Here is a 26,930-nt window from a genome sequence, read left to right on the forward strand (position 1 = left end):
AAATAACCCATAGTAGATTCAATGATAATTTTCTGGATTTTCCTTTTGCATCAAAAGCTGTATATCTTATTACAATCCAGGCCTATCTCAAGAAACAAGAAAAATCCCAAATACAACATCTAACAGCACACCTAAAGGAAATAGAAGCAGAGGAGCAAAGACACCCCAAAGGCAGAAGAAGAGAAATAATAAAGTCAAGAGCAGAAATAAACAATATAGAATCTAAAAAAACTGTAGGGGAGATCAATGAAACCAAGAGTTGGTTTTTTGAAAAACTAAACAAAATTGATAAACCTCTAGCCAGGCTTCTCAAAAAGAAAAGGGAGATGACCCAAATAGATAAAATCATGAATGAAAATGAAATTATTACAAAAAATCCCTCAGAAATACAAGCAATTATTAGGGAATACTATGAAAAATTATACGCCAACAAACTGGACAACCTGGAAGAAATGGACAAATTCCTAAGCACCCACACACTTCCAAAACTCAAAGAGGAAGAAATAGAAAACTTGAACAGACCCATAACCAGCGAAGAAATTGAATCAGTTATCAAAAATCTCCCAACAAATAAGAGTCCAGGACCAGATGGCCTCACTGGGGAATTCTACCAGACATTTAAAGCAGAGATAATACCTATCCTTCTCAAGCTGTTCCAAAAAAATAGAAAGGGAAGGAAAACTTCCAGACTCATTCTATGAAGCCAGCATTACTTTGATTCCCAAACCAGACAGAGACCCAGCAAAAAAAGAGAACTACAGGCCAGTATCCCTGATGAATATGGATGCAAAAATTCTCAACAAGATACTAGCAAATCGAATTCAACAGCATATAAAAAGAATTATTCACCACGACCAAGTGGGATTCGTTCCTGGGCTGCAGGGCTGGTTCAACATTCGCAAATCAATCAATATGATACATCACATTAAGAAAAGAAAAGAACTGTATGATCCTGCCAATCGATGCAGAAAAAGCATTTGACAAAATTCAGCATCCTTTCTTAATAAAAAACCCTTGAGAAAGTCGGGATAGAAGGAACATAAACATCATAAAAGCCATTTATGAAAAGCCCACAGCTAATATCATGCTCAATGGGGAAAACAGAGCTTTCCCCTGAGGTCAGGAGGATCCCCCTGTGTTGTTCAGTGGTCAACTGTATGACTTATGAACTCTATAATGTAAAGTATTTCAACTAAATTACATCCTACAAACATTTGTTGAGTAAGTATCTTGCAGAATCACTTGGACGTCAAACAATCTGTTGAAACAGTGAGTTGACAGTTTCACAGTGGGTAAATAAAAAGGGAGGTTCAGAAAAGTTTGTCTCTTTGCAATCTTTATTTACTTTTTTAAAGAGCGAGAAAGCACGCATGCATGTGCTCTCATGGGGGAGGGACAGAGGGAGTGAGGATCTTAAGCAGGCCCCATGCTCCTAGCGTTGAGCCTGGAGTCATGACCTGAGCCAAATCAAGAGTCAGACGCTCAACCGACTGAGCGACCCAGCCACCTGTCCCTTTGCAATCTTTAGAACTCTCTTCTTCTTCCTCCTCCTCCTCCTCCCTCAGCAGAGCATGGAGGCATGGGGGCACATGCTGGTAGGCCAGGGCCTCTGAAGCTGCTTGTGGGTCCAGATCAGGCTCTGTCTTGTCACCAGCCTGCAGCACCATGTGCACCTATAGCCAGCCCCTCCAGCTGTGCACGCCTGGCCTAATCCTCACCATCAACCATCATTGCAGTGTGCACACCTGGTGGGAGAGTGTGCAGCCGTGGGAGGGGGGGCACACCAAAAGCTAGGGCCACTGCAACAGCCAGTGAGCCCTTCGTTGGACTGACTCCTGCTGCCTGCCCTTGCTAAGTGAGGTAAAGCAGTCACAGAAGGACAAATACCACATGATTCAACTTAAACGAAACATCTAAAATAGTCAAACTCATAGAAACAGAGCAGAATGGTTTTTGCCTGGGGCTTGGCAGAAGAGGAAATAGGAAGTTGCTATTCAATGGATGAAGAGTTTCAATCACGTAAGATGTAAAGTTCTAGAGATAGCTGTGCAACAATACTGTATTGTGCACCTAAAAATTTGAGGGGACAGGGGCGCCTGGGTGGCTCAGTTGGTTGACTATCTGACTCATGATTTCAGCTCAGGTCATGATCTCGCAGTTCATGGGACTGAGCCCCATGTCAGCATCATCTGTGCTGTCAGCATCAGAGCCTCCTTGGGATTCTTGCACTCTCTCTCTCTGCCCCTCCCCCGCTCCCTCTTGCTCTCTTTCAAAAATAAGTACATATTGAGGGGGGAAAAAACAAAAGATTGACTCAGATATTCTCACTCTGTACTCACTACTTTTCTGGACATAGCTTTCTTGGATAGTAGGTTTCCTTCAGCTACATCTTTTGTCATAGCAGGTTCTCTTCTCCTGAAGCTAACTTTTTAGAATGCTTCTCAGACTGTAAAACCATCTGAGACAATTTCACACAGAATTCCAGAACTTGTTTCATTCTTCAGTAATAGAAAGTGGAGTATCCATTTTCGCAACTGCAACATTGGAACACTACTCTGGACATCTTCGCTATGAAGAATAAATTTTGAAAAAATGCACACTGATCAATGAAGTAGCCACCTCTTAAGAAAAAAAAAAAAAAAACACCTTAGACAACTCAAGTTGGTTGTGCCCAAACCACAGCTATGAAGCTGGGATTCTGCATTGTTCAGAGAATGATCACGTCTCCTACTGTCCACTCCACCCTTCAGTTTTCCCTATCATTCTCCCCTTTGGGTTATCTCCTCTCTTCAGTCCTGCCAGGCAATTTGAACAGAAGATAGCCATGGGCACATCAACTTAAAAACTTTTTAAGAAAAAGAATCAAGGTGGGGCGCCTGGATGGCTCAGTCGGTTAAGCATCTGACTCTTCATCTCAGCTCAGGTCGTGATCTCACGGTTTGTGGGCTCAAGCCCCATGTTGGGCTCTGAGTTGGCAGTGTGGAGCCTGCTTGGGATTCTCTTTCTCCCTCTCTCTCTCTGCCCCTCCCCTGCTTGCGTTCTCCTTCTCTCCCTCTCTCTCTCTCAAAATAAATAAAAACTTTTTAAAAATTAAAAAAAAAAAAGAATCAAAGTGAATACTATCCATGCCTTTCCAACTTCTATAATTCTATTCTAATCTATCCCCAAATTCACCTTTCTTGTTATCAAACCTGTGCTCTTAGGATGTTTCGACAGAAGAAAGAGTCTACATCTCAGGATAAGGTTCATTATTTCTATTTCATCACAAGTCAGATATAATCATTATCAGGTTGTCATAGGTAAGTTTTTTAGCATTTAGCACTCCCTAGGAGTTATTAGATGCAATTACTTGACAAAACAATTGCCCAACATATATCCCAATATAAAGAAACAATAGTACAAGTTTTCCCTGGATATACCCATCTGTTCAAGTGCATCAGGGGATTCAGTGGTTCTCATACCTGGCCTATCAAAATTATGCTAGAATCAAAATAAAATAATGTTGCCCAGAACAATGAAGTTATATTTAAATACAGTACTGGGGCAATAGCTACTGATAATTCAGACACCAGAGGACTTGGAGCCCTCCTCATCCTGGGAGTAATGAAGAGGCTTTACAGCATCCATAACACCCTTCAAAATGGGCAAAAAAAAAGCAAGTGGTGCATACAAGTGAATTCTTCCCAGAAAGAACTATGGCCTCCAAAAGGTTAAGAACCATTCCTAAGGGATAGAAAAAAAGGACAGACACTGAAAGGAATTTGCTTCTTCTTACAGCTCCTTAAATCAGCTACTTGACCCAAATCACTGCACCTCATCCAGATCCCATGAAATTGGTTGTTCAGACCAAATTCCACAGAAAATTATTTCAATGTCATTATTTTTGACCTTCTAGACTCTACCCATTTAGGGTCCTAGGTCCTGCCCGCTAACCAATTTCTCCAATCCACCCAGTGTAACAGAAAATAGATGATTAAACCAATTGTAATTTCAGAGGAAGAAATGTCCTTTTCTTTCTGGGAGTACCTCTCTTCTATGTGTTCTAGAATCTTCCCTGTCCCATTTCGGTGAAAACTTTGCACTCACTCAATAAGTATCTTTATTTCCTTCCCATGTACTTTTTTCACTTGATCTAACCATTATTTAAATCTGCCACCCAGATCTTTCCCACTTTGGTTTAACTTCTCAAAGAGAAGATCTTCCATTACTGAAATTTCTCTCACCATCATCTCCTTCCTTCTAAATTGCTCTCTTTAGTTATGACTCACCAGCAAATCCTCTTAGCCCATCCAAAGGCCACCCAGGTGTCTACCTTCCTCACTCAATCTGATCTATTCCTTCTTTTTTAAAAAACGTTTATTTATTTTTTAGAGAGACAGAGACAGAGTTTCTGGAGCAGGCTCTGCACTGACAGCAGTGAGCCTGATGCAGGGTTTGAATTCACAAACCATGAGATGATGACCTGAGCTGAAGTTGGATGCTCAACCAACTGAGCCACAAAGGCGCCCATTCCTTTTTCATGTTTTTCTTCTCCTTTTGCTTCTTTGGACTTGCCCAACTGATTATCTTCCTAGATCCATGAGAATGCACAGACACAATCTTCATGTAATCTTTTTTTTTTTTTTTTTAATTTACCCATTTTGAGAAAGAGCACGAGCATGCATGCATGCATGCACATGATCAGGGAAGAGGCAGAGAGAGAGGATCCTAAGAAGACTTTGCACTGTCAGTGCAGAGCCCAATGTGGGACTCCATCTCACGAACCGAGACAAAGACCTGAGCCAAAATCACAATTCAGATGCTCAACCGACTGAGCCACCCAGGGGCCCCAATCTTCATGTGATCTTCTCTGCATTTCCATGGCTATGATGATTATCCAGACTCTCAGATACTAGGTCTAGAAATTAGAGACCTCCAGCAGGCCCTTGAACTACCCCCTCACTGTATTTCAAAACACTCCAGGGAACTCCTGCATAATTTCCCTCAAATACCACCTGCAAGCACATCCCTGTTCTTGCTCAAATTTCCATCGAATCAAATAAAAAATTGCTAACTCAGTATTCAGATCACTCCATACATACCAAACTCCAATTCCTTATCAGGCCAAAGCCCATTTTTACCAAACCACTTAAAGTCCTCTGCTCCCTCTACCCAGTCTCCTTGCCAATCCACTTGTCTAAAGTTGGGCGTGTCCTCACCAGATACGTAATTCCCTTCCCCATCCTTCACGGCCAACTTACGTCATCACTTCTTTTAAGTGCACTATGTTTAATCATCAATTATAGCTTCACTTTAGAGCACAGTATTTTGCATATGCTGTTCCTTAAAAGTTATAATTATTTCCTCCAAGACATAAGAGTATGTATGTTCTGCCTTTCTTCAGTTCCACCTTTACCACTCACCAAACAGGGATCATGTTTTATCATTCTCTAACCTTACAAGATTGAAAGGCCCCCATGATGCTTAGTGTAGGTCCACACACATAGTACATGCTGTTGTAAATGCTTGCCAAATAGTAGTATTTGCCCAATCACCTAAATGCCTCCAGAAAGAATAAAATGATGAGCCTTATAACCTAGTTCACATTTGTTCTGTTCCATTTTGACCAGAAAGAATCAAAGAAGTTCCAGTGATTGTTAGTGTCCACGATTCTTGTCATTCCTTTAGTCTCTCCAAAATAAAACTATTTGAATCAGCAGTATTGTTAAATAACTTATTATGGCTTTCCTAGATAGAATGGATGAAAGAAGGGAAAGTAAGCTTAATAGAGGAGGCCTCATCTACCTAATTAAAAAAAAAAAAAAAAAAAAAAAACTCGGGCACCTAGGTGCCTCAGTTAGTTAAGTATCCGACTTCAGCTCAGGTCATGATCTCATGGCTCATGAGTTTGAGCCCCGCGCTGGGCTCTGTGCTGACAGCTCGGAGCCTGGAGCCTGCTTTGGATTCTCCCTCTCTCTCTCTCTGCCCCCTCCCCTACTCCCCCTCTCCCTCCCTCCCCCCCCCCCATATAAACAAACAAACAGACAAAAAAACCTCACTGAGCACACTTATACCTATGCCACGTCCTGCACGAGGCTTTGGGATCATAAAGATAAATATTACATGGTCCCTGCAATGGAGGTGAAACTTCTACTACACATATAAAATAATTCTCTATACTGGAACTCAGAAAGAGGCTGAGAGAAAAAACTATAATTAGAGACAACAATCATTCCTTATACTCATATATCATTTTGGTGTTTATAATCAATTCATAATAGATCTTTTTTAATTACATAAAATTACATATTGAAAACATGCCTCAATAAAAATGGCTACATAAAAAGATTTTCAGACATTCCAAATGAAGTAAATTCACCATGGCAGACCACACTGATTAAGATTATGACTAAAATAAATTATTCATGCTGAAGGAAAAGACTCCCAGAGGAAAGCATGGATATATAGGAAGGAATGAAGACCACTGGAAAGGGTAATGTGGGAATTACTTAAATAAAATTATTTAGAAAATTATAGAGTAATTTTCATATCTTTTTTAAAGACTACTGTTGGGTTTAAACATGTGTAGAAATAAAATACATGAAAAAATGTAAAAGATGGGAGACAGGAATTGGAAATATGCTATTATAAGGTTTTTTTTTTTAACGTTTATTTACTTTTGAGAGAGAGAGAAAGAGGGAGAGAGGGAACATAAGTGGGGGAGGGGCAGAGAGAGAGGGAGACACAGAATCCAAAGCAGGCTCCAGGCTTTGACCTGCCAGCACAGAGCCCAACACAGGGCTCAAACCCATTAACTGTGAGATCATGACCTGAGCTAAAGTCAGACACTTAACTGAGCCACCCAGTACTTTGATTGTAAGGTTTTTATACTATGCTTGATATAGTATATTATTACTTGAACATTGACATTAAGTTGGTGATATAAATTGTAAACCACTAAAAAACAACACACAAAAATAGAGCTAATAAATAATTGAGATCAAATGGAACCATAAGAAATAACTGATCCAAAAGGATGCAGGTAAAAAAGAAAATAAAGAACAAAACTATGAGAAAACCAATAGCAAGATGACAGACATTTACCCAATGACATAAAAAATTAAATGAAATAAAAATGGTCAAAACCAAAAGGTAGAGATTGGCAGGCTGAGCGAAAAAGCAAGACTCAAACAAATGCTTTCTAAAGAAAACCAACTCTAGATATATAGACACAAAAATTAAAAGGATGGAAAAAGATGTGATATTCAAACACAGATCAAAGAAAGCTGGGATGGCTCACTTAATATCCAAGTAGATTTCAGAACAGGGAATATTACCAGAGATAAAGATGTTCATTTCATAATCACAAAGGAGTTATCTCATTACAAAATATAAGAACCTTAAATGTATATGTACCTAAAGCAGAGCTTTAAAAGATGTAACACCAGGGTGCCTGGGTGGCTCAGTCAGTTAAGAGTCCCTCCCACTCTGGACTTTGGCTCAGGTCATGATTTCAGTTTATGGGATCAAGCACCATGTTGGGCTCTGCACTGACAGCATGAAGCCTGCTTGGGATTCCGTGCACACGCTCGCTCTCGCTCTCTCTCTCTCTCTCTCTCTCCCTCCTTCAAAAATAAATAATCATTTAAAAAATCAATAATAAAAAAAAACGATATAAAACCAGGAGTGCCTGGCTTGCTCAGTCAGAAAAGCATGCGGCTCTAGATCTCAGAGTCATGAGTTCAAGCCCCATGCCGGGTGTGGAGATTACTTAAATAAAAACTTTAAAAGATATAAAACCAAACCAATAGAACTAGATGAATTCATATGTTATAGCTAGAGATTTCAAGTGTTCACTCTCACTAAATGATTGAACAAGTAGACAGAAAATCTCAGTAAGAAGATAGAAGACATGAGCCTAATTACCTTGAAACTATTAACTAGCTTGACCTAATTTAGTTTATAAAACACTCCATCCTAAATAGCAGAATATACATTCTCTTCAAATACATATAGAATGTTCACCAGTCTAGACTATGATCTGGGCTACCAAAGAAACTGAAAATTTAATTCCAACTCACAGTGGAATTGAATTAGACATCAATAACAGAAAGATAGCTGGAAAACCACCAAATATTTAGATATTAAGGACAACGATAGGGCGTCTGGGTGGCTCAGTCAGTTAAGTGTCCGACTTCAGCTCAGGTCATGATCTCGCGGTTTGTGAGTTCAAGCCCCACGTCGGGCTCTGTGCTGACAACTCAGAGCCTGGAGCCTGCTTCGGATTTTGTCTCCCTCTCTCTCTGCCTCTCGCCTGCTCACATTCTGTCTCTCTCTCTCAAGAATAAGCATTAAAAAAAATTTTTTTTAAATAGATACTAAGCGCAATGCTTCTGAATATTCCAGGGGTCAGAGAAGAAATCCCAGGAGAAATTGGAAACTACTTTGAAATGAACGAAAATGAAAACGCGGTAGTGTATCAAATTTGTGGCCTGCAGCAGAAGGAGTACTTACAGGGAAATACACACCATTAAAAGCTTACATTAGAAAAAAAGTGTCAAACCAATGTTCTAAATGTCCACCACGAAATACCGAGAAAAAGAAGATCAAACTACCCTAAGGCAAAGAGGAAGAGGGAAATAATAAAGATTACTACAGAAGTCAAACAGAAACCAAAAAGAAAACAGACTGATGGAAAACAGAGGAGAAAATGACGCAGGGTCGCTACTTCAAGAAGGGTGAGTAACTTGGCTAAGTTCCACAGCTAGGAGCATTAGACCCGGTCACCCTGGGAAAAAATCTCAGTCCCTTCCAGCATGGGAGGAGCCCAGGGGACTGGAAGTCTGGCTGAGGCAGGTCCCTCCCCAGCAGAGTCACCAGGTACTCAGATCCCTCTCGGCGGGAGGTCTCACCCACGTGGGGAGAAGAGGAGAAAGCCTTGCGTAAAAGCAGGATTCCAACCTGCCAAACACACTTGGGCGCAAAAATAAAATGCCATTTCCTCAGCTGCACGGTGAAGCCCACAGCCCGGGTTCCTTCTGTTGGTGGCTCATTTTGCTTCGGTCTGTCCGTTGCCCTTGGCCTTTGCCTACCTGCGCCCACCAGTCACTGTAGGACTGGGATCTATGGGCTCACATCAAATCAAGGGGGGCTGAGGGACAAACCGACAAAATCCCACCACAAGATAATTTACCCAGCCCTCAGCCATACGGTGCACACAGGACAGGAAACAGCCAGATCTGCAGCTTCTGCAACACAGACCAAGGCACGAAGGCAAAGTTAGATTATTTTATTAGCGGTGTTTAATGGCCCACACTGTGCTCTTTCCTCCCGCCGCTAGGCTCTGCGCACCTGTCTTTCAGCAATGACTGATCCACACGCCCGGCCTTGACCAACAGCCTCCGACGGCATGCAAGACGGGTCACCTTTCTCCTCAGACTCCAGGATTTTCTGCAGAAGCTTGGAATGGGGTGGACTATTTTTCTAGCTCCTGCTTCTCCATAGCATCTCCTAAACCTCAGATTCTTGGCCTATGCCAAGTCTGCCAAGAGGACAATGCTTCAATCTGGGAAGAGCGTATGGAAATTCATTATGTGTCAGAAGTCAGAAATAGTTCACCATGCGTTCCTCTCTGGTAAATATCAGACACAGATCTCAGGATATACACAGGTAATCACAATGCAGTAAACCCTCTCTTAAATTCAACAGATGGTTTGCCAAGGTTTCGAGGTATATTTGTCACCAGAAGCGGCTGCTGCTTCAATGCAACGTGTGTCTTCTGCCAAACAGTTTCGGCAATTTAGTTCCTTGTTGGCTTAGTCCCACTGGACAGAAACGCTTTACTTCTTTTCAAATTGATTCAGTGACATGGCATCAAGAGAATATTTAGAGGGAGGAGGGCAGTCAGCCACGACCTAACCACTACAACAAATCCCCTGATGCTCTCAGACCCTGTCCACAGGCACTCGCCCACAGAGCAGAAACCACAGCGTTCCCGGTAACCCACTGCACGTGTTTTCTCGTGACCCTATACGTTCTATTTCTCATTTGCACCAAGTCCCTGGTTCCCCACCTATGAAACTGCCCATTGGTATGGTTTGTGATACTCGCAGAGCAACAAATATAAATGCATTTTGTAATACGGAAAGTGCCATCAATGGAAGGGACCGTTATACCTGATGTACTTTCTAGATGTTACTCTTTCCTCTAGAACAGGGCTCTTGGGGGTAGAAGAGGGAAGCGGGTGAGGGAGCCAACCTTCAGCACATGCCCAAGGGACTGGGGACACCAGGCCACACCTGCCACACTCCTTTCTCCTGCCATTCCGAGCTCCGGGCATAGAACAGCGGGGTCCGCAGAGCTGAAAAGTCTGCCTTAGTGGCCCATTATGGGGGAGAAGCTCTTTGGCGTCTGGCAGGAGAACAGCCTGACTCAGTCTGCTCTACGTTTAAAATCTGTCTCAGGGGCGCCTGGGTGGCTCAGCTGGGTTGAGTGTCTGACTCTTGATTTCAGCTCAGGTCATGATCCCAGGGTTGTGGGATCGAGCCCCATCGCAGGCTCCGTGCTGAGTGTGGAGCCTGCTTCAGATGCTCTCTCCCTCTGCCCCTCTCCCTCTCTAAAACAAAATGCAAATAAATAAAGTAAAATCTGTCTCGAATCCAGTGACTTCCCACCACTCCCACCCCCACCCCCTGTGCCAGTCTTTCCATTCCTTACCTGGACCGGGGCTGTAGCCTCCTACCTGATCTGTTTATACTTCTGCCCACTATGGTGAGTTTTTGACATGGAATGCAAATCAACCATTTAAACGGGTAAGTCAGTTTAAGGTACGTCCCTGTGAAAAAAACTCTCCAAATAAATCCCACCTCAGAAAAAAAAAAATCCAAAGTTTCTGTCATGGTTGTCAGAAGTGTTTTCCCAGGAAGTAAACTGTGACCCGGGGATCAGCGTAAGGAAAGTTTATGAGGGGTGCCCTTGGGACCAAGACCTGGGGAGGGGAGGTGGGGGGAGAAGTTGGCTACGTACGGCCTAGAGGGAGGTCTCGGCGGACCCCTTCAAAGCTGTCCAGGGCTCGGGGCCCGGATATGCCTACCTCTCCAGGCACTGGACCACCTGGGAAAGGGAGCGCTCTTCAGCTGATGGACGTGGCCCTCCGCTGGCAACTCGGGGACCAAGTCCTCGGGTTCTGAAGGGGTATCCAAGTGATGTGACACTGTCAGCTTTGGAGAAATCTTCATGCGACTCCTCGAGGCCGCCCCTCCCAGGTTCCGGTGGGCCAGCCTTCCCTGCGGGAAGCTTAGGGAAGGTCAGTGGGATAAACAGCCCCTGCCCCCGAAGTTGGTAACTTATCATCATTACCTCGGTCTATTTCCCTTCACCCTCACCTAGCGACTCTGAGCATCTGAGGCTTACCTGATGGCAGGACCACCACCGGTCCCAGGCCCTTCTCAGGCTGCAGCTGCTGAACTTGTCTACCAGCCATTCAAATTCCACAGACTACCAAGAGGTGCCTGAGTTTAACACCTACGTGAGATCTATCCTGAGTCTGCGTCCCTCCAGAAAGGAGGGGGGCTTGGGGCACGTGGGTGGCTCAGTCGGTTGAGTGTCCAACTTCGGCTCAGGTCACGATCTCACAGTTCGTGGGTCCGAGCCCCACTTTGGGCTCTGTGCCGACAGCACGGAGCCTGGAGCCTGGAGCCTGCTTCGAATTCTGTCTTCCTCTCTCTCTGCCCCTCCCCCACTCATGCTCTGTCTCTCTCTCTCAAAAATAAATAAGCACTAAAAAAACCCCAAACAAACAAAGGAGAGGGGCTTAGTGGCAGCAACCAGCTGGAGAGGGACTCAGGGGATATTCAAGGTCAACTGGTAAAGCTCTCCATCTATTATTTGAGAAGCATTCATTTCCTCAGATAAGTCCCAGAACAGCCAGATATAAAAGAAAACATCATTTCATTACAACATAACGAGGCTGATCTTATAGTAGCATCAGAGAAAGAGAATTTGGAGCAAGCTTCCAAGAAAGGTGAGAGTATGGCTCATTCAGATGTCAAATTTCTCACACCTGGAGGCAAAAGGCCTGCAAATGTCAGAGATTTGTTTTGGGAAAGCCCAAAATAAGAGGAGAGAGGCCTCGGAAATCCCATCTGGCTTCAGACAGGAAACAGAGCACATGGGCAAATGATAGAGAACGCCACACCGCCTCGGTGTCTATAAATTTATTGAGTAAAAACAAAATCAACGTCACACATATTAAATTTGGTTTGGTTCCAATTTGGCTGATGTCCATTTGCGGCAGAGATGAACCGAGGCGAAGAGAAGACCCCGGGATGCTGGCAAGGGGGCCACGGAACGAAACAACCTCCTGTTAATCGTACAAGCAGGTGTCACAGGGCCAGCGAGTCAGTTAGCAGAGGCAGGCAGACGTGGTGTTTAAGGAGCAGGGATAAAACCAAAGTTGGCAAGACCTCGGAGGGGAGGAGAGGGCCAGGGCAGCGAGAGGACAAGTTGCGACAGGTGCAGGGCTGCCGGTTCACTTGGGGAACACGGTGACCACGTCGTAGCCCTCAGGGGGTGTGACCCGCTCCCGGGCGTGCTTTTCACAGTAGATCTGATCCTCCACAAAGAAGTGGCCCTTCTGTTTCAGGTTGGTGCCACAGTCAGTGCACACGTAGCACTCAGGGTGGCGGTGACGGTCCCGCAGCTTCACAAACACACCACTGCAGGAGGGAGGTAGGACAGGGCTCTGTTAGTGACAGGCACCTGAAGGAGGCACTGCGGCCGGGGCGTCCTTCCCCGAGGCCCATCAGAGGGCGGGTCAGGGCCTCAGAACGGGCCTCCACTCATAAAGCAGCTGCTCATTCCTGGGGTCTCAGACATTCCTCTTGAAACCCTCCCGCTCCGACAGAGCAGCCCTTCCTGGGTTTACACGTTCACACTGTGAGGGGTCCGTGGCCAAGGGAAACCTGTACACCTGGCTCTGGACCAAGGCCTCCTTGGCCTCTCTGTTCCATTTTCCAGGCGGGACTTTCTCCCCATCACAACCAAAATGCACAACGTCCGGCACCCGCCGCATTTTCTTGCTTTACCCAATCTGCAGGGCCTCCCACGCCCGGGGAAGGCAGGTACTCACACGATGCCGGTGCCACATTTGTCACACATGGGCAACTTCTGGGCGTTTCCAATAGATGCAGCCACTTTGGTGACCGGAGCCTTAACACTTCTGAAACCTGAGGGCTTGTTGGGGTCCCCTACAAGGAGGAAAACACTTGGGTTGGCCAGGAAGGGTGGGACTGCAGAAGTTTCATTTAGTTCTTTCAGAGTCACTTACACATACGTTCCAGCAAGTTCCTGGGCACTGCAATCAAACAGACCTGACTCTGCTGTGTGACCCTGGGCAAGTTACTTAATCTCTCTGGCCTCCCAATTTCCTTTTCTATAAAACAGGAGATCATTTTTCCCTCCACAGTGGTACAAAAAAATTAAAAAATACAAAGCCTTTCCACAGTACATGGCACAAAGCCCTGAAACAAATGATAGTTCGTTTTGATTAAATGTATGCATATACTGACACGGGAACTTAAAAATGACTTACACAGTTGGAATAAGTAAATAAAAACATTATCTGATAATCAAAAGACAATGTATTTAGATGCCAAAATAAACCCACATCACAAGGGGGCGCCTGGGTGTCTCAATCAGTTAAGCATCTGACTCCTGGCCTCAGTTCAGGTCATGAGCTCACAGTTCGTGGGTTCGAGCCCTGTGTCAGGCTCTGTGCTGTTAGCGCGCAGCCTGTTTGGGATTCTCTTTCTCTCCCTCTCTCTCTGTCCCTTCCCTACTCGTGCTCTCTCTCTCAAAACAAATAAACTTAAAAAAAGAAAGAAACCCACCTCACAAGTGGTACAAAGTCATTCCAGTAGAGCATCTATCTATAAGCAGCCAGATAAAAACCACCTGCTACAGAGCAGAGACGGCAACCTCCCTGCAGTCAGCCCTGGATGGATAATTGAAGCCCCCAGTTGATGGGTGCCTAACTGCAGCCCAGTTCATCATGCCTTCAGAGCCCTCTATCATGGCTTCTATTAACAATGGCAAGCTATTAATACTACTATTATTGCCATCTATTCGGCTGGCAGTATTGTCGTTTGTCAGCTATTTACACATCTCTGTGACTGGACTGCAAATTAGTGGACCATGACCCTGTTTTACATACTTGGCAAGATTCCACAGAGCCTAGCCTTGGGCTTGGCAAATAGCAGAGGTTCAATAAAAGCGCAGAAGTGAGTGGTGAAATGCCATGACAAATGCTCGCTGGTCCCCACCCTAGTCTGACATGTTTTGGCCCAAGAAGCCATAGAAATCTCTACACCAGTGGTTCTGAACAGGCATCTGTGAACATCCCAGGCACCAGAAGAGACTTCCTAAAATTCACAGGCCAGGCTCGTAGCCAGAGCTGCTGACCAAACATCTCCAGGTGCAGGGGCCCCAGGAGATCCTACTCGATATGTCCCTGGTTAAAACCCACTTCTTCAGACTAAAGCAGCTCTTCTCAAATTTTACTGTGCATCAGAGTGATCTGGAGAACTCACTAAAATGCAGCTCGCTGGGTCCCATGCCGAGTCTAAGTCAGTAGGCCTGGGGTAGGGCCTAAGAATTTGCATTTCTAACAAGCTCGCTGGTGCTGCTGCTGGTCCAGGAACCACACTTTGAGAACCACACAAGAGCAAAAAAAAAAAAAAAAAAAAAAAAAAAAAAAATGGTTCTCATGTAAGGTGAGGAGGTAAGAGTCATCCTATAGCTGTAGCCAGGCTGGGCAATCCTGAGCTGACAAATGAGGGCCCTGTTTCTCTCGTCCTTTTAGAAAATGAGTCCCCACATATTGACTGGTGCTTCTGAACCAAAAATTGAGAGGAATTCAAGTACGGGGCATTTATAATTGGCTGGGATGGTAGGCTGTTTATTTTGTTTACAATTATCTATACCCTCCCTACCCTTACCATGCATCTAGGTCAGTAGATCTCTACTGGGGCGGGGGGGGGGGGTGATTCTGTCCCCTAGGGATCAGTTTTGCTCATCACAACTGGAGGGCAGTGCTTCTGGCATCCAATGGGTCCAGGCCAGAGATGCTGCTAACTGTCCTAAAATGCACACAACAGCCCCACCACAAGGATTTATCTGGCCCCAAATGTCAACAGCACCAAACCGAGAAACCCCACTCTCCGTGGAGTATATGCCCTGCCCCATGGACCTCAGGTTTGGCCACATGACTCGCTCCGGCCAAGGGAAATGTGAGCAGATGTGAGCCCTGTTCTGGGAGAAGCATGAGGTGCATTTGGGTGGTTTGGTCCTGTCCGCTGGAGCTTCCGGCCTCTGCCCGAAAAACGGCAAGCTCCAGAGAGTGACACCTCCCCCCGCTGGGCTCTGGGATGGGAGGACTCCTGGAGCCAGGCCGGGCCCAACCAGCAGCCCTCCTGTAACAGGAACAAGAAATGCATTGGCTGCTGCAGCCCACTGCTGGCTGATGCAGCCTGACAGCTAGCCTGGGATATTTTGTCACCTCACAGAGAACAGCAAGAGGGAATATTTGAAAGCAGCCTGTCTTAAAGGCCCCATCATGGGTGTTGATGGCATGGTCTCTCGGGGTTACCCCATCAGTGCCGGGAACTGATCGACACAGACGTCCATCTGGCAACACACGAGAAGGGGCAGATGTTAGGAGGCTCCAGGGTTTCCGCTGTTTTCAGCCATAAGCTCTACAAATAGGCTTCGGGAAGGCTTGGTGCTGCCCCATTAGCGGCCTTTGGCACTTTGCTTATCCTAAGTCCAAAGTCCCCTTTTGCCTTTCCAAACCTTCCTCCTTCCTTGGCCACAGTCCTGACTTTATTATACTTTCTGCATTAATTGTGATTTTTAAAAATATTGCATTAAAGTATAATTTTTGTCTTGGCTGTTGAGTTTTTGTGGTGCTCCCTTAAATTCTGTACCCAAGGCAAAGCCTCCCTCCTGTCACTCTAATCCTGGCTCCCTCTGGGGATCTCAGAAGGGCCTGGGTGGCCAGCTTCATACCTCTAAGCATCCCAAAGAGGCTTCTCCCTGTTGCTAGAGCCACCCGGGCTGCCGCCTACCCTGTGAAGGAAGGACATGCGGTGTCTCTGTGCACCCCAATGGCTTGGAAGGGAAACTGTGCCCAGGGAACCAGTTCAGTGAGGTCATGGTCTCACACGATGGGGCTGTTTTTCACATAATGCATTCCATCTGCTGCTGACTCGGTCAGTAGAACATGGGACTCTTGATGTCAAGGTCATGAGTTCGAGCCCCAGGTTGGGTATAGAGAGAACTTAAAAAAATAAAAAAAGGAAGGAAGTTGGGGGGAGGGAGGAAAGGAGGGAGGGAGGGGCAATGGGAGGAAACAGCACAGGGGGAGGAGAGGCAGCTGTGTGCTGGACAGAGCCAGCCTTCAGGGTTGTTCAACCCTGCAGCACCATCTGCTGGCTCCATTTTCCTCTCTCACTTATCCAGCCAGCACTGCAAACTCATTTCACTTTGTCTTTTTCAACTAGCTTACGGTAAAAATATTAGCTCCCTTTGGACTCCGGTAAGCTATAAAAATTTCCAAATTTCTCTTCTTCCAGTGAAACTGGCATTGTCCAAGCTTTCTGGAAAAAAAGTGAAAATGGGTTGAGTAAAAGCACAGCTTTTTTTTCTATCCACTTCGCTGCTCAACCACCTTCCATGGCTCCACATTTCCAAAGAACCAAATTCATGGTCCTTAACCTAGCACCTGGACACTTCCTGAGCCAATCTCCAGCTCTCTCATCTTGAAGCCTCTGGTGCCCACTGTACTTTCTCAGTCCTTGATGCCTCCTTCCAAGTCTCCTCTCATTTCAAGGCCTCTTAAGTGGACAGATGGATGATAAACAAGATTCGCTGCATACATATCGTAGAAAGCTCAGCCTTAAAAAGGAAGCAAATGCTGACACCCGCTACAACACACGTGAACCCTGAGGACATTATGCTAAGTGAGAGAAGCCAGTCACAAAAGACACATACTGTAGGATTCCACTGATAGGAAGTGCCTGAAGTAGTCAGACTCATGCAAACAGAAGGTACAATGGTGGTGTCCAAAGGCTGGGGGAGGGGGCGATGAGGAGGCAGCGCGGAACGGGTTCCAAGCTTCAGTTTTACAAGATGGGCTTCTGTGGATGGGTGGTGCTGATGGCAACCCAACAGGATGGATGCAGCTAATGGCACCGTGTACACTTCAATATGGTTCAGACAGTACATCTTGTGTTAGCTGCAGTTCACAGTTTAAAAAAAAAAAAAAAAAGGAAATCCTCCTTCTCCCTGCAAATTTGGAATCTGATCCAGGGCAAGATGAGAAACCCAGGACCCTTTCTCGTACTTCAGAGGCTGAATTTCACCCAAAATGAGAAGACCCACAGCGAATCTTTTGGAGGCCTATCACCAAACCCTACCGCAGCCAAGCCTCCCACGCGGGCCTCACCGATGGAGGGCCTGGCACCTGACATGCACCATATCCCTTGACGCTTTAGACCATCTGTGAAGTAGCCATTATCAGCCTCCCTGGACATGTGCAGAAACCAGGGCTTGGAGAGATGGACAACCTGCCTGTGGTCTCAAGGCGGGTCACAGGCAGGGCCTGGACGCCAGTGCTGGTAGGGCGGCATTGCTTTCTGAACCCCAAGCCTTCTTGAATGAGAGTAGCCCTCACTTCCCTGAGCTCTGACCATTTCATCTCAGATAAAAGATGGCATTTGAGCTCCCTCCCGAGAGCCTTCTGAATGCAGTGGATGTATGAATTAGAACTTATGGTGTTTCGTTCAGTGAAAATTTAATTCAGGTACATAATTAAGAGATATGGGAGAGACTGAATTTTTATTTTCTTTGAGGCAAAAGAATAACCATAGCAGGAAGGAAAGAACTATAATTCTGATTCTCCTGCTACGAGATGTGGTCATGTGACTAAATTCTGGTCAAATTAAATGGAATACTAGTCTGGGACTTCTGGAAAAGAAAAAGCTGGCTTGTCTGAAAGGAGGAGCCTCCACTTAGCCCTTCTTCCTCCATGGTGCCTGGATGTGGGTGTGCCGGCTGGAGCACCAGCTGCCAACTAGGGCCATGAGGTAACCTTGAGAATGGAAGCCACTGCATGGAAGGAGTCCAGATCATGATGAGCAATGGAGCTGACACATCAGGAGTGAGCCTGGGCTTTAGGTCCTTCTCTGGGACATGGAGGCGTTTGACTAAATGAGTTCTGCAGTGTCTAGGTCTTTGTCTGGGCTGGAATGGACTAACTTTTCCTCTCTTAACTGAAGGGGTTTGCACCCACTTACTCAGAGAGTAGAATAAATTGTGGTTTCTCATGTTTTGACAAAACTGTCATTCTCTAGGGTTGGTCCCCAAGTCACTTGTCAGTTGGCCCTAATACTGGAACTTAATACAGAATATGACTCATTCCTTCCAAAATGCACAGGTACAACAAGCAAAGGGGGAAACTGCTGGTAAAACAATATCCTTTTAGCATAATAGGAGAACTTTCCCCCTAACTTCCTGTGCTTGTAAATTACCAATTTCGGGAAAGAACCCACCCAAATGGGGAGGAAGCCTGGGTTTGGGTTTGCTCAGTAGGGAACTTTCAGCTCAGGCAGAACTCCCAAGAAGCCACACCTGCGTTTGGGGCTGGGGGTCCTGGGGGAGGGAAGTTACTCATACAGAGGGTGCTCAGCTCTGAACAGGCAAGTGTTCCCTCGGGCCAGTAAAGCCAGTTTCACCGTCAGCATCACCAACTCTCTCTTCACAGGTGGACACATGGGGTGGGGGTTGGGGGAGAAGAAGAGAGACCAACGGAAAGCAGGGCTCCAGCGACATCTGAGCCTCAGGGAAAGCAGGGGAGACAGAGTGTGGGGGGCTGGGCAGCACAGAGATCAGGAAGGGGTGCAAAACCCAAGCCTCCAGAAAAGTCATTCATGGCTAGGCTGACAGGAGAATCAGGAAGTGCTTGTGAATAACCACCAGGGAGGTGGGCAGGGCAGGGGCTGTGGCTCCCAGGTCACCTTCGTGAGATAGAAGAAAAGGCACCCGTTTGCCAGAGACACCATCTGTCCAAGCCTTCTCATAATAGACTGTAATTGTTAAAGGTAGCTTTAGTCCTATCTGCTTGAAAGCTGTCTGTATACACAGTCTATGACGTCTGCAATGCAAAGGCTGTCTCCCGAGGCCTGCGGAGCCACACAGGTGGCCGTGGGTCCTCAGGCATCAGAGCTCGCTCCCTGGACAAGCTAAGGCTGGCCTGGCACCTGCTGATGAGGTTTGCAAACAGAATCATGGGCACGAAGCACCCACTGCATGCCGGTCATGTAGCAGGTGTCTGTGCGGTTTATGACACTGGCTCCTCACACCAGCCTTAGACGAGAGGGCTTCTGTCCCCGACTGACAGATGAGAAAACAGGCCTGGAAAGGTTCGGAGACTTGTCTAAGGTCACGCGGGGAGGATGGGGCCAAACCGGGGCTCTCTGGCTCTCGGGAGTCCACCTACCCTAAAGCAAGAACAAATGCACCGCCCAGAGTAAAAGCCCAGCACCCAGCTCCGTGTTGCTGCTTCCTTTTCATTCTGCTTGTCACGGCCCACGGTCTTCACCCAGTCACGTGTGTCAGCCACCGCAGCAGCATGGGCTCAAGCCCAACAAATGGCCAAGGGAAAGAACAGGTTCCCACAACAGTCAAGCTCACCCTGACGTCAGCCTCCTAAAGCTCATGTGACAGAGAACACCTGGCCAGGTGTGCTTGGGAGCCCATGCATATTCTCTCTCTCTCTCTCTCTCTCTCTCTCTCAGAGCTTTTTATTTATTTATTTATTTATTTATTTATTTATTTATTTATTTATTTATTTTTAAATTTTTTTTATCATTGAGAGACAGAGAGACAGACTGCGAGTGGGGGAGGGGCAGAGAGAGAGGGAGACACAGAATCCAAAGCAGGCTCCAGGCTCCGAGCTGTCAGCACAGAGCCTGACACGGGGCTTGAACTCGCGAACCGCGAGATCATGACCCAAGACGAAGTCGGATGCTCAACCGACTAAGCCACCCAGGGACCCCTCTCTCAGAGCTTTTAGCATTTTTTTAAATTAATTTTTTAATGTTTATTTATTTTTTGAGAGAGCGAGAGCAAGCCGGGGAGGGGCAGGGTGGGGGGAAAGGGAAATCCCAAGCAGGCTCTGCACTATCAGCACAGAGTCCAAGGTGGGGCTCGAACCGATGAACTGTGAGATCATGACCTGAGCTGGAACCAAGAGTTGGACGCTCAACCGAATGAGCCACCCAGGGGCCCCTCGGCATTTTAAAAGCCATGCTTTCCAAAGCACACAGTGCCCCTTTCACCCACTCAAGACTGTAGTCCCTTTGTTTCAGCCACGATGGACCCTCACCCAGGCCTTGCCCAAGAGCCTCTGAGCACACGCATGCACTCAGGGTTGATTACCTTTCTCCTCAGACTCCAGGATTTCCTGCAAAACCAGGAATGAGGTGGACTGCTTGGGGGGCTCATTTAACTCCTGTTTCTCTTGGAGCATCTTGTAAACTTCAGATTCTTTGTCGATGACGAGTCCGCTTGGAGGCTGAGAATGGTCTAAGCTGTAAAGAATGTTTGGAAATTCATTAGGACATGTCAGAAGTTAGAAAAAAATCACGAGGCACCCCTTTCCAAGTGAAGACACCCCTGAATCAAAGGGTAGATAGAAAGGATCCCATTGGACAAAGCCCTCTCTTAACTCAGCCGCAGACTTCCCACCAGTAGTATGAGGTGTCTATAGTCAGAGCTGGTACTGCTTCAAGGCAGTAAGAGGCTACCTTCTCAAAGAGTTTCAGTAATTCAATTACTATTTGGCCTAATCCCATGGAATGGGAAAGCTCTGCTTCTTTCTTAATTACATAAACAACATTATGTCTAAAGAAAATTTAGAGGAGAAAAAATGTCAACCACAACCTGACCACTAAAAGCTCAGCTGGGTCCCCTCAGTACAGGCCTCATAAATTCTTCTCAATAAAGTGCTGTTCCAATGTGAGGGAGGGGCTGAGGCCTGAGCTCGGTTCCCCAGGGCAGGAAAGGATGGCTCCCTGGGACAGGACAGCTCCCTGGGACAGGACAGGACGGCTCCCCAGGACAGGACAGGTCGAGCTGGGGCTGCTTCCCCCCAAGGCCTGTCCAGGGAGGAGTCTCTGCTGCCTGGTGTCAGAAGGGGTGACAGGGAGGGAGACCCTAGTCAGCTCTACCTGCAAAGTCTGTCCCGACCCCCGTCCTCAGCACCCCCCACCTCCGCCGCGTGTCCAAGCCACCGCCACCGACCGGCACCATGGACCACCCTCATCACTGGCCCCTGCACTGCTATCCTCTGCCTGGGACAGTCTTATTTCCAAACAGAGGCCACGTGATGTGTTAAACACAAGAACTGCACGGTGTTGTGATGTGGCTCCAAGTGACTTATTACCAAATATTTACAGTTCTAATAACAAAATACAAGTTTAATCAAATTCATCTTCTTTGGCATAAACATTCATTACGTAAAGTTGAAAGGCCCTCAAGGGTGTGATCTGCTCCCCTCTGCAAGCACACGGCCTGCCACCCCTTGCTCGCTCGGCTCTAGTCACACCAGCCTCCACGCTGTTTCCAGAACACGGCAGCCTTAGACCCTCTGCACTTACTGCTCCCCGTGCCTGGAGTGCTCTCCCTCCAGATCGCCACATGGCTGCCATGTTTCCCTCCTGTCTCTGCTCAGATGTCCCTCCTCAGAGAGGGCTCCCGGTCCCCAGTTGAAAACAACCCGCCCACCCCCGCGGTCACCCTCTTCACTCTACGGCATCTTCCCCCACGTTGTTTCTCACCCTCGTCCTATGAATCCTACGTGCATCTGTTTCCTTATTGTCCCTCTCCCCCTAGACAGTGAGCCCCATGAGGACAGGGCCTTGGTCAGTCTTGTTCACCAGTACGTTCTTGACCCTGATCAGTGCATGGCACAGGGCCAGGGCTCAGCCGGTGTGAGGGAAGTGAAGGGCAATTGCCAAAGGGATCAATTTGCTGCACCCTCTCTGCTCCTACGGGGTCACAGGGTACCCTACAGGGTGGCAGGACCTCCCAGGGGTGTGCCTGGGAAATGGCAGCCCAGCCTCCTGGGCCCAGATCAACCTTGTTTCTCAGGCTCACTTGCTTTTCCAGAAGCTGCCATCCTCTAGGGAAGAGGGACAGTGCGCCCAACGGGGCCAAAGAGCAAACATCAGAAGGACGGACAGTTTACTGATGCAGGTGGATAGGTCGACGGGTCTGTGCGCAAGCAGGTTGTAACCTGTGGGTGACAGAGCTCTGTGCTACCCAGCCCGCCGGGCCACCTCCCAGCAGCGGCTCTCAGCAGTCTTTCTCAGCAAATCTAACCACTTTGTCTTTAGGGCTGAAGCCACTTCTCTAAGTGCAAGTGAGTTGTGCCAATGACATTTACTCCCTCGTTGCCCACCCACCCTCCCACCCACTGTGTAATTCGTTCACGTTCCCTCTTAAAAAGAAAACAGGCATCTGGGTAATTATAGGGGTAATCCTCCCCAGGTTACCTCTCCCTCTCCTCTTTCTCTCCCTTTCCCAGTCAGCCTCCCGGTGGGGGGCAGGGGGCACTCGGGGTGCTCAGGTCCCCAGCTGGAAGCAGAGTCAGTCACATCAGTGAAGCTCAAAGATTGAGGGAAGGTCAAAATGGAAGTAGAAAGACGCATCAGCTGGTCCCCTGCACTGGCTGCCGTGCAGGGAAGGGAAGCCAGCCACCGGCCCTGTCCACTGCTGCCGGTCCCTGCCTTTGTCTCTCTCCCTCCCGCCCACTGGGGACTGTGGAGCCTCCCATCCCCCAGGCAGGTGATGGGCCACCTTGAGGAGTGGTCTTTTTTAAAAATAGTTTCATGAAGTTTTTTTTGTTTTGTTTTGTTTTGTTTTGTTTTAATTTAAATCCAAGTTAGTTAACTTATGGTGAGAAGTGGTCTTAACCAAGGGCCATTGTCTTCCTCTGGCCACCTCTGAGTTGTATGCCTGATTCTCTGTGAGTCTTGAGTTCTGAGCTTGCCCTGTATAAATATATTACATTATTTTTGATGAATGTTTAATGTTTTTTCCTATTACACTTAGAACTATTTTAAAATCGAGATCAGACCATGGAATGTTCTTGGGAGAATTCTTCCCCTTCTTTGGGGTATGTCGTTATGTCTGGAAGCCACCAAGGGAACGTTAAAAATGACAAAGCTCAAACCACAAGGTCATCACTTACTCTTCCAAGAAACAGTCTTGTAAACTATTTCCGTGATTAAAAAAAAGGAAAACAATTTACTGTTTATTCTCAAGCAATGATTAGATTGTTCTACCACTTGGCAATTTATAAAACACGATCCATTACCTCATTTCAAGCACTGAGACATATAAGTAAAAAAAAATATCATCCACAAAACAAACGAACAAAGAAGAAAAGAGACAAACCAAAACGTCTTAACTACAGAGAAAAAACTAATGGTTCCCGGTGGGGGGTAGGAGGGGGTGGGCATTGGGTGAAACAGGTGAAGGGGATTAAGAGGACACTTATCATGATCACTAAGTCATGTACAGATTTGTTCAATCACTATATTGTATACCTGAAATTAATATAACACCATATTTAACTACACAGGAATTTAAAAAAGTATCTTCTTTAAAAAAACAAAACAAAAATAATATCCTCAGTTAAAAAAAAAATTGATTGTAGGACAAAAACATACACAAGAAATGGAGCCCAAAAAAGCATATTCTCATTTTTCATATGTAGTAACAAATGGAAAGACGAATTCTACAGCAATCAGTTACAAAAAGGTAACAGACGGGACTGAGTCACCAGGGAACAAGTAGTTGTGGGGTCGGCGGGGGGGGGGGGGGGGGGACACTGAAAATTAACCACGTTCTTCTGAATCCAGTTTTCCCATTTTAATAACAAAATACAAGCTTTTAATCAAACTCGACTCCTTTAAAAAACAAACTCAACGCTGTTGCACTAACCCTATTTACACACTTCGTTTCCTAGTCCTGGTTTCTCCCCTAGTCACAGTAGTTACTCTTGCTATCAAATGTTTGACGTTTTGTTATCATGTTATCTAAACGTTTCATAGTTTTTCTCACTCTTTTAGATCCCAACCCCAGGACCCGTCTCCCTGTGATAGCCAGGTGTTCAAGGATGCCAGTGGTCCTTGGGACGAGAAGAAACTCCCTAGAAGTTTGTCTAGCAGAGGAAGATTCTGGAGGCCAAGCCTGCTGCCCCTGTGTGACCCCCTAGGCCTGCTCCAGTCAAGAGTAGTGGGGGTGAAGGTCAGAAGGTCAAGGAAGACAGAGAACAGCAGATCCCTGTCTCTGGGGAAGGGATCAGCACAGCGGCCGCGGGATGCAAGTCCATTCGATGGAAATAATGAGGTGACCAGAGTGGGGACATAAGGGGCTCTTTAATCTTTTTAGAACTTGAACCAGCCCCAGTGCAGCAACTTGATAATCTGTATACAAATCCCAACTAAAGTAAGGAGGCCACAAGAAAAAAGTTCCCACGCTGATAAAACCTTAATGGCCCAGCTTCTCACATAGTAAGTCAACTTTGGTTCCTCCCTAAAACTGCCTGTGTGTGAGACAAAGTTTGAGACAAAAAGGGGGATTACTTGAATTATAAGAAGCATCCAGCAGAGAGTCCAATGTGGGGCTCGAACCCACAAACTGTGAGATCATGACTTGAGCTGAAACTGGATGCTCAACCGAATGAGCCACCCAGGTGCCCCTATATTAGTCATTTCTTAGATTTTTTTAACATTTGTTTATTTTTGAGAGAGACAGGGTGTGAGCTGGGGAGGGGCAGGGAGAGAGGGAGACACAGAATCCCAAGCAGGCTCCAGGCTCTGAGCTGTCAGCACCCGATGCAGGGCTCAAACCCAAGAAACGGGAGATCATGACCTGAGCCGAAGTCAGATGCTTAACCGACTGAGCCACCCAAGTGCCCCATTCATTTCTTAATGGTCCATCTCCAAAGGATGGCCTGAGTGGCCTTCAAAGGCCACTGAGATCACATCGAAATCTTTAGCTGCTCCATCATCTCTCTTTTTTAATTTTTTTTTAATGTTTATTTATTTTTTGAGACAGAGAGAGACAGAGCATGAATGGGGGAGGGTCAGAGAGGGAGGAAGACACAGAATCCAAAGCAGGCTCCAGGCCCTGAGCTGTTAGCACAGAGCCCGACGTGGGGCTCAAACTCACGGACCATGAGATCATGACCTGAGCTGAAGTCAGATGCTTAATCGACTGAGCCACCCAGGCACCCCCATCTCTCTTCTTTTAAGTAAACTCTATGCCCAACATGGGACTTGAACTCATAACCCTGAGATCAAGAGTCACAAGCTCTATGGACTGAGCTGGCCAGGTGCCCCCAGGCCAGTGGGAGGTCTAGATTTACACACTCGCCAGGCTGTAATGAGGCACCCCAAGTATCCACTGGGGTGGTATCAAAGAAGGCCCAGTAGGGAGCCTTTTTTCATCCTATGCATCTGGAATGAGAAAAGCCTAGGAGAAAGTGAGGACTCTGAGAACCAACCAGTAGTAACAAGGCCACCACTTACTCCAGTGGTCGCAGCAGAGGGCACGTGGGTAGCCAGACGTCTCACTCCTGTCCAGCAGTAAGGAATAGGCCTGAGTAACCTCAGTGTCAAGACAGGCAAAGTGGGGAAACTGGACTTCTACCCCTACCTCGGTCAAGACCACTCCTCAAGGTGGCCCATCACCTGCCTGGGGGATGGGAGGCTTCCACAGTCCCCAGTGGGCGGGAGGGAGAGAGACAAAGGCAGGGACCGGCAGCAGTGGACAGGGCCGGTGGCTGGCTTCCCTTCCCTGCACGGCAGCCAGTGCAGGGGACCAGTTGATGCGTCTTTCTACTTCCGTTTTGACCTTCCCTCAATCTTTGAGCTTCACTGATGTGACTGACTCTGCTTCCAGCTGGGGACCTGAGCACCCCGAGTGCCCCCTGCCCCCCACCGGGAGGCTGACTGGGAAAGGGAGAGAAAGAGGAGAGGGAGAGGTAACCTGGGGAGGATTACCCCTATAATTACCCAGATGCCTGTTTTCTTTTTAAGAGGGAACGTGAATGAATTACACAGTGGGTGGGAGGGTGGGTGGGCAACGAGGGAGTAAATGTCATTGGCACAACTCACTTGCACTTAGAGAAGTGGCTTCAGCCCTAAAGACAAAGTGGTTAGATTTGCTGAGAAAGACTGCTGAGAGCCGCTGCTGGGAGGTGGCCCGGCGGGCTGGGTAGCACAGAGCTCTGTCACCCACAGGTTACAACCTGCTTGCGCACAGACCCGTCGACCTATCCACCTGCATCGGTAAACTGTCCGTCCTTCTGATGTTTGCTCTTTGGCCCCGTTGGGCGCACTGTCCCTCTTCCCTAGAGGATGGCAGCTTCTGAAAAAAGCAACTAAGGCTGAGAAATAGGGTGGGATCTGAAACTGGATATTGAAAAAAGGACTGCAGAGTATACTGATGGCAAATAAGCCCATGAAAAGATGTCTGACATCCTTTGCATGAGGAAAGTGCAAATTAAAAGCAGAATGAGATATTACTACACACCTATGAGAATGGCTAAAATAAAAAATAGTGACAATACCTAAAGTTAGAGAGGATATGGAGAAAGTTGATTATTCAGACATCGTGAGTAGGAATGTAAAATGGTACACTGTACAAAAAACAGTTTAGCAGTTTCTATAAAATTAAACATGTAACTAATTACCTTATGATCCAGCAACTGCACTCCTGGGCATTTCTCCCAAAGAGCTAAAAATTTATGGTTGCCCAAAAATCTGTTCACAAATGTTTATAGTAGCTTTGGGGGCGCCTGGGTGGCTTAGTCAGTTGAA

At 46.7% G+C, this 26,930-nt stretch overlaps 2 protein-coding genes across 2 annotated transcripts in view; both read right to left on the minus strand.

Moving 5' to 3' along the window:
- The window catches only part of LOC101089804 (cytochrome P450 2C21), a 52,913-nt gene extending 40,863 nt beyond the window's left edge, over positions 1-12,050 (minus strand). Inside the window, 2 exon segments of the mRNA XM_019813570.3 lie at positions 9,173-9,544; positions 11,072-12,050. The gene's annotated coding sequence lies outside the window, so the exon portion shown is untranslated.
- Positions 12,051-12,179: 129 nt separating this feature from the next.
- PDLIM1 (PDZ and LIM domain 1) overlaps positions 12,180-26,930 on the minus strand; it is a 48,723-nt gene continuing 33,972 nt past the window's right edge. Inside the window, exons 5-7 of the mRNA XM_023240760.2 lie at positions 20,476-20,627; positions 13,109-13,226; positions 12,180-12,695 (exon numbers count right to left, since the gene is read on the minus strand). Of these exons, the coding sequence (XP_023096528.1) occupies positions 12,509-12,695; positions 13,109-13,226; positions 20,476-20,627 (457 nt within the window). The 3' untranslated portion in view covers positions 12,180-12,508. The remainder of the gene's footprint in view (positions 12,696-13,108; positions 13,227-20,475; positions 20,628-26,930) is intronic.

Source organism: Felis catus, chromosome D2 (assembly GCF_018350175.1).
Source record: "Felis catus isolate Fca126 chromosome D2, F.catus_Fca126_mat1.0, whole genome shotgun sequence".
NCBI classification, from domain to species: Eukaryota; Metazoa; Chordata; class Mammalia; order Carnivora; family Felidae; genus Felis; species Felis catus.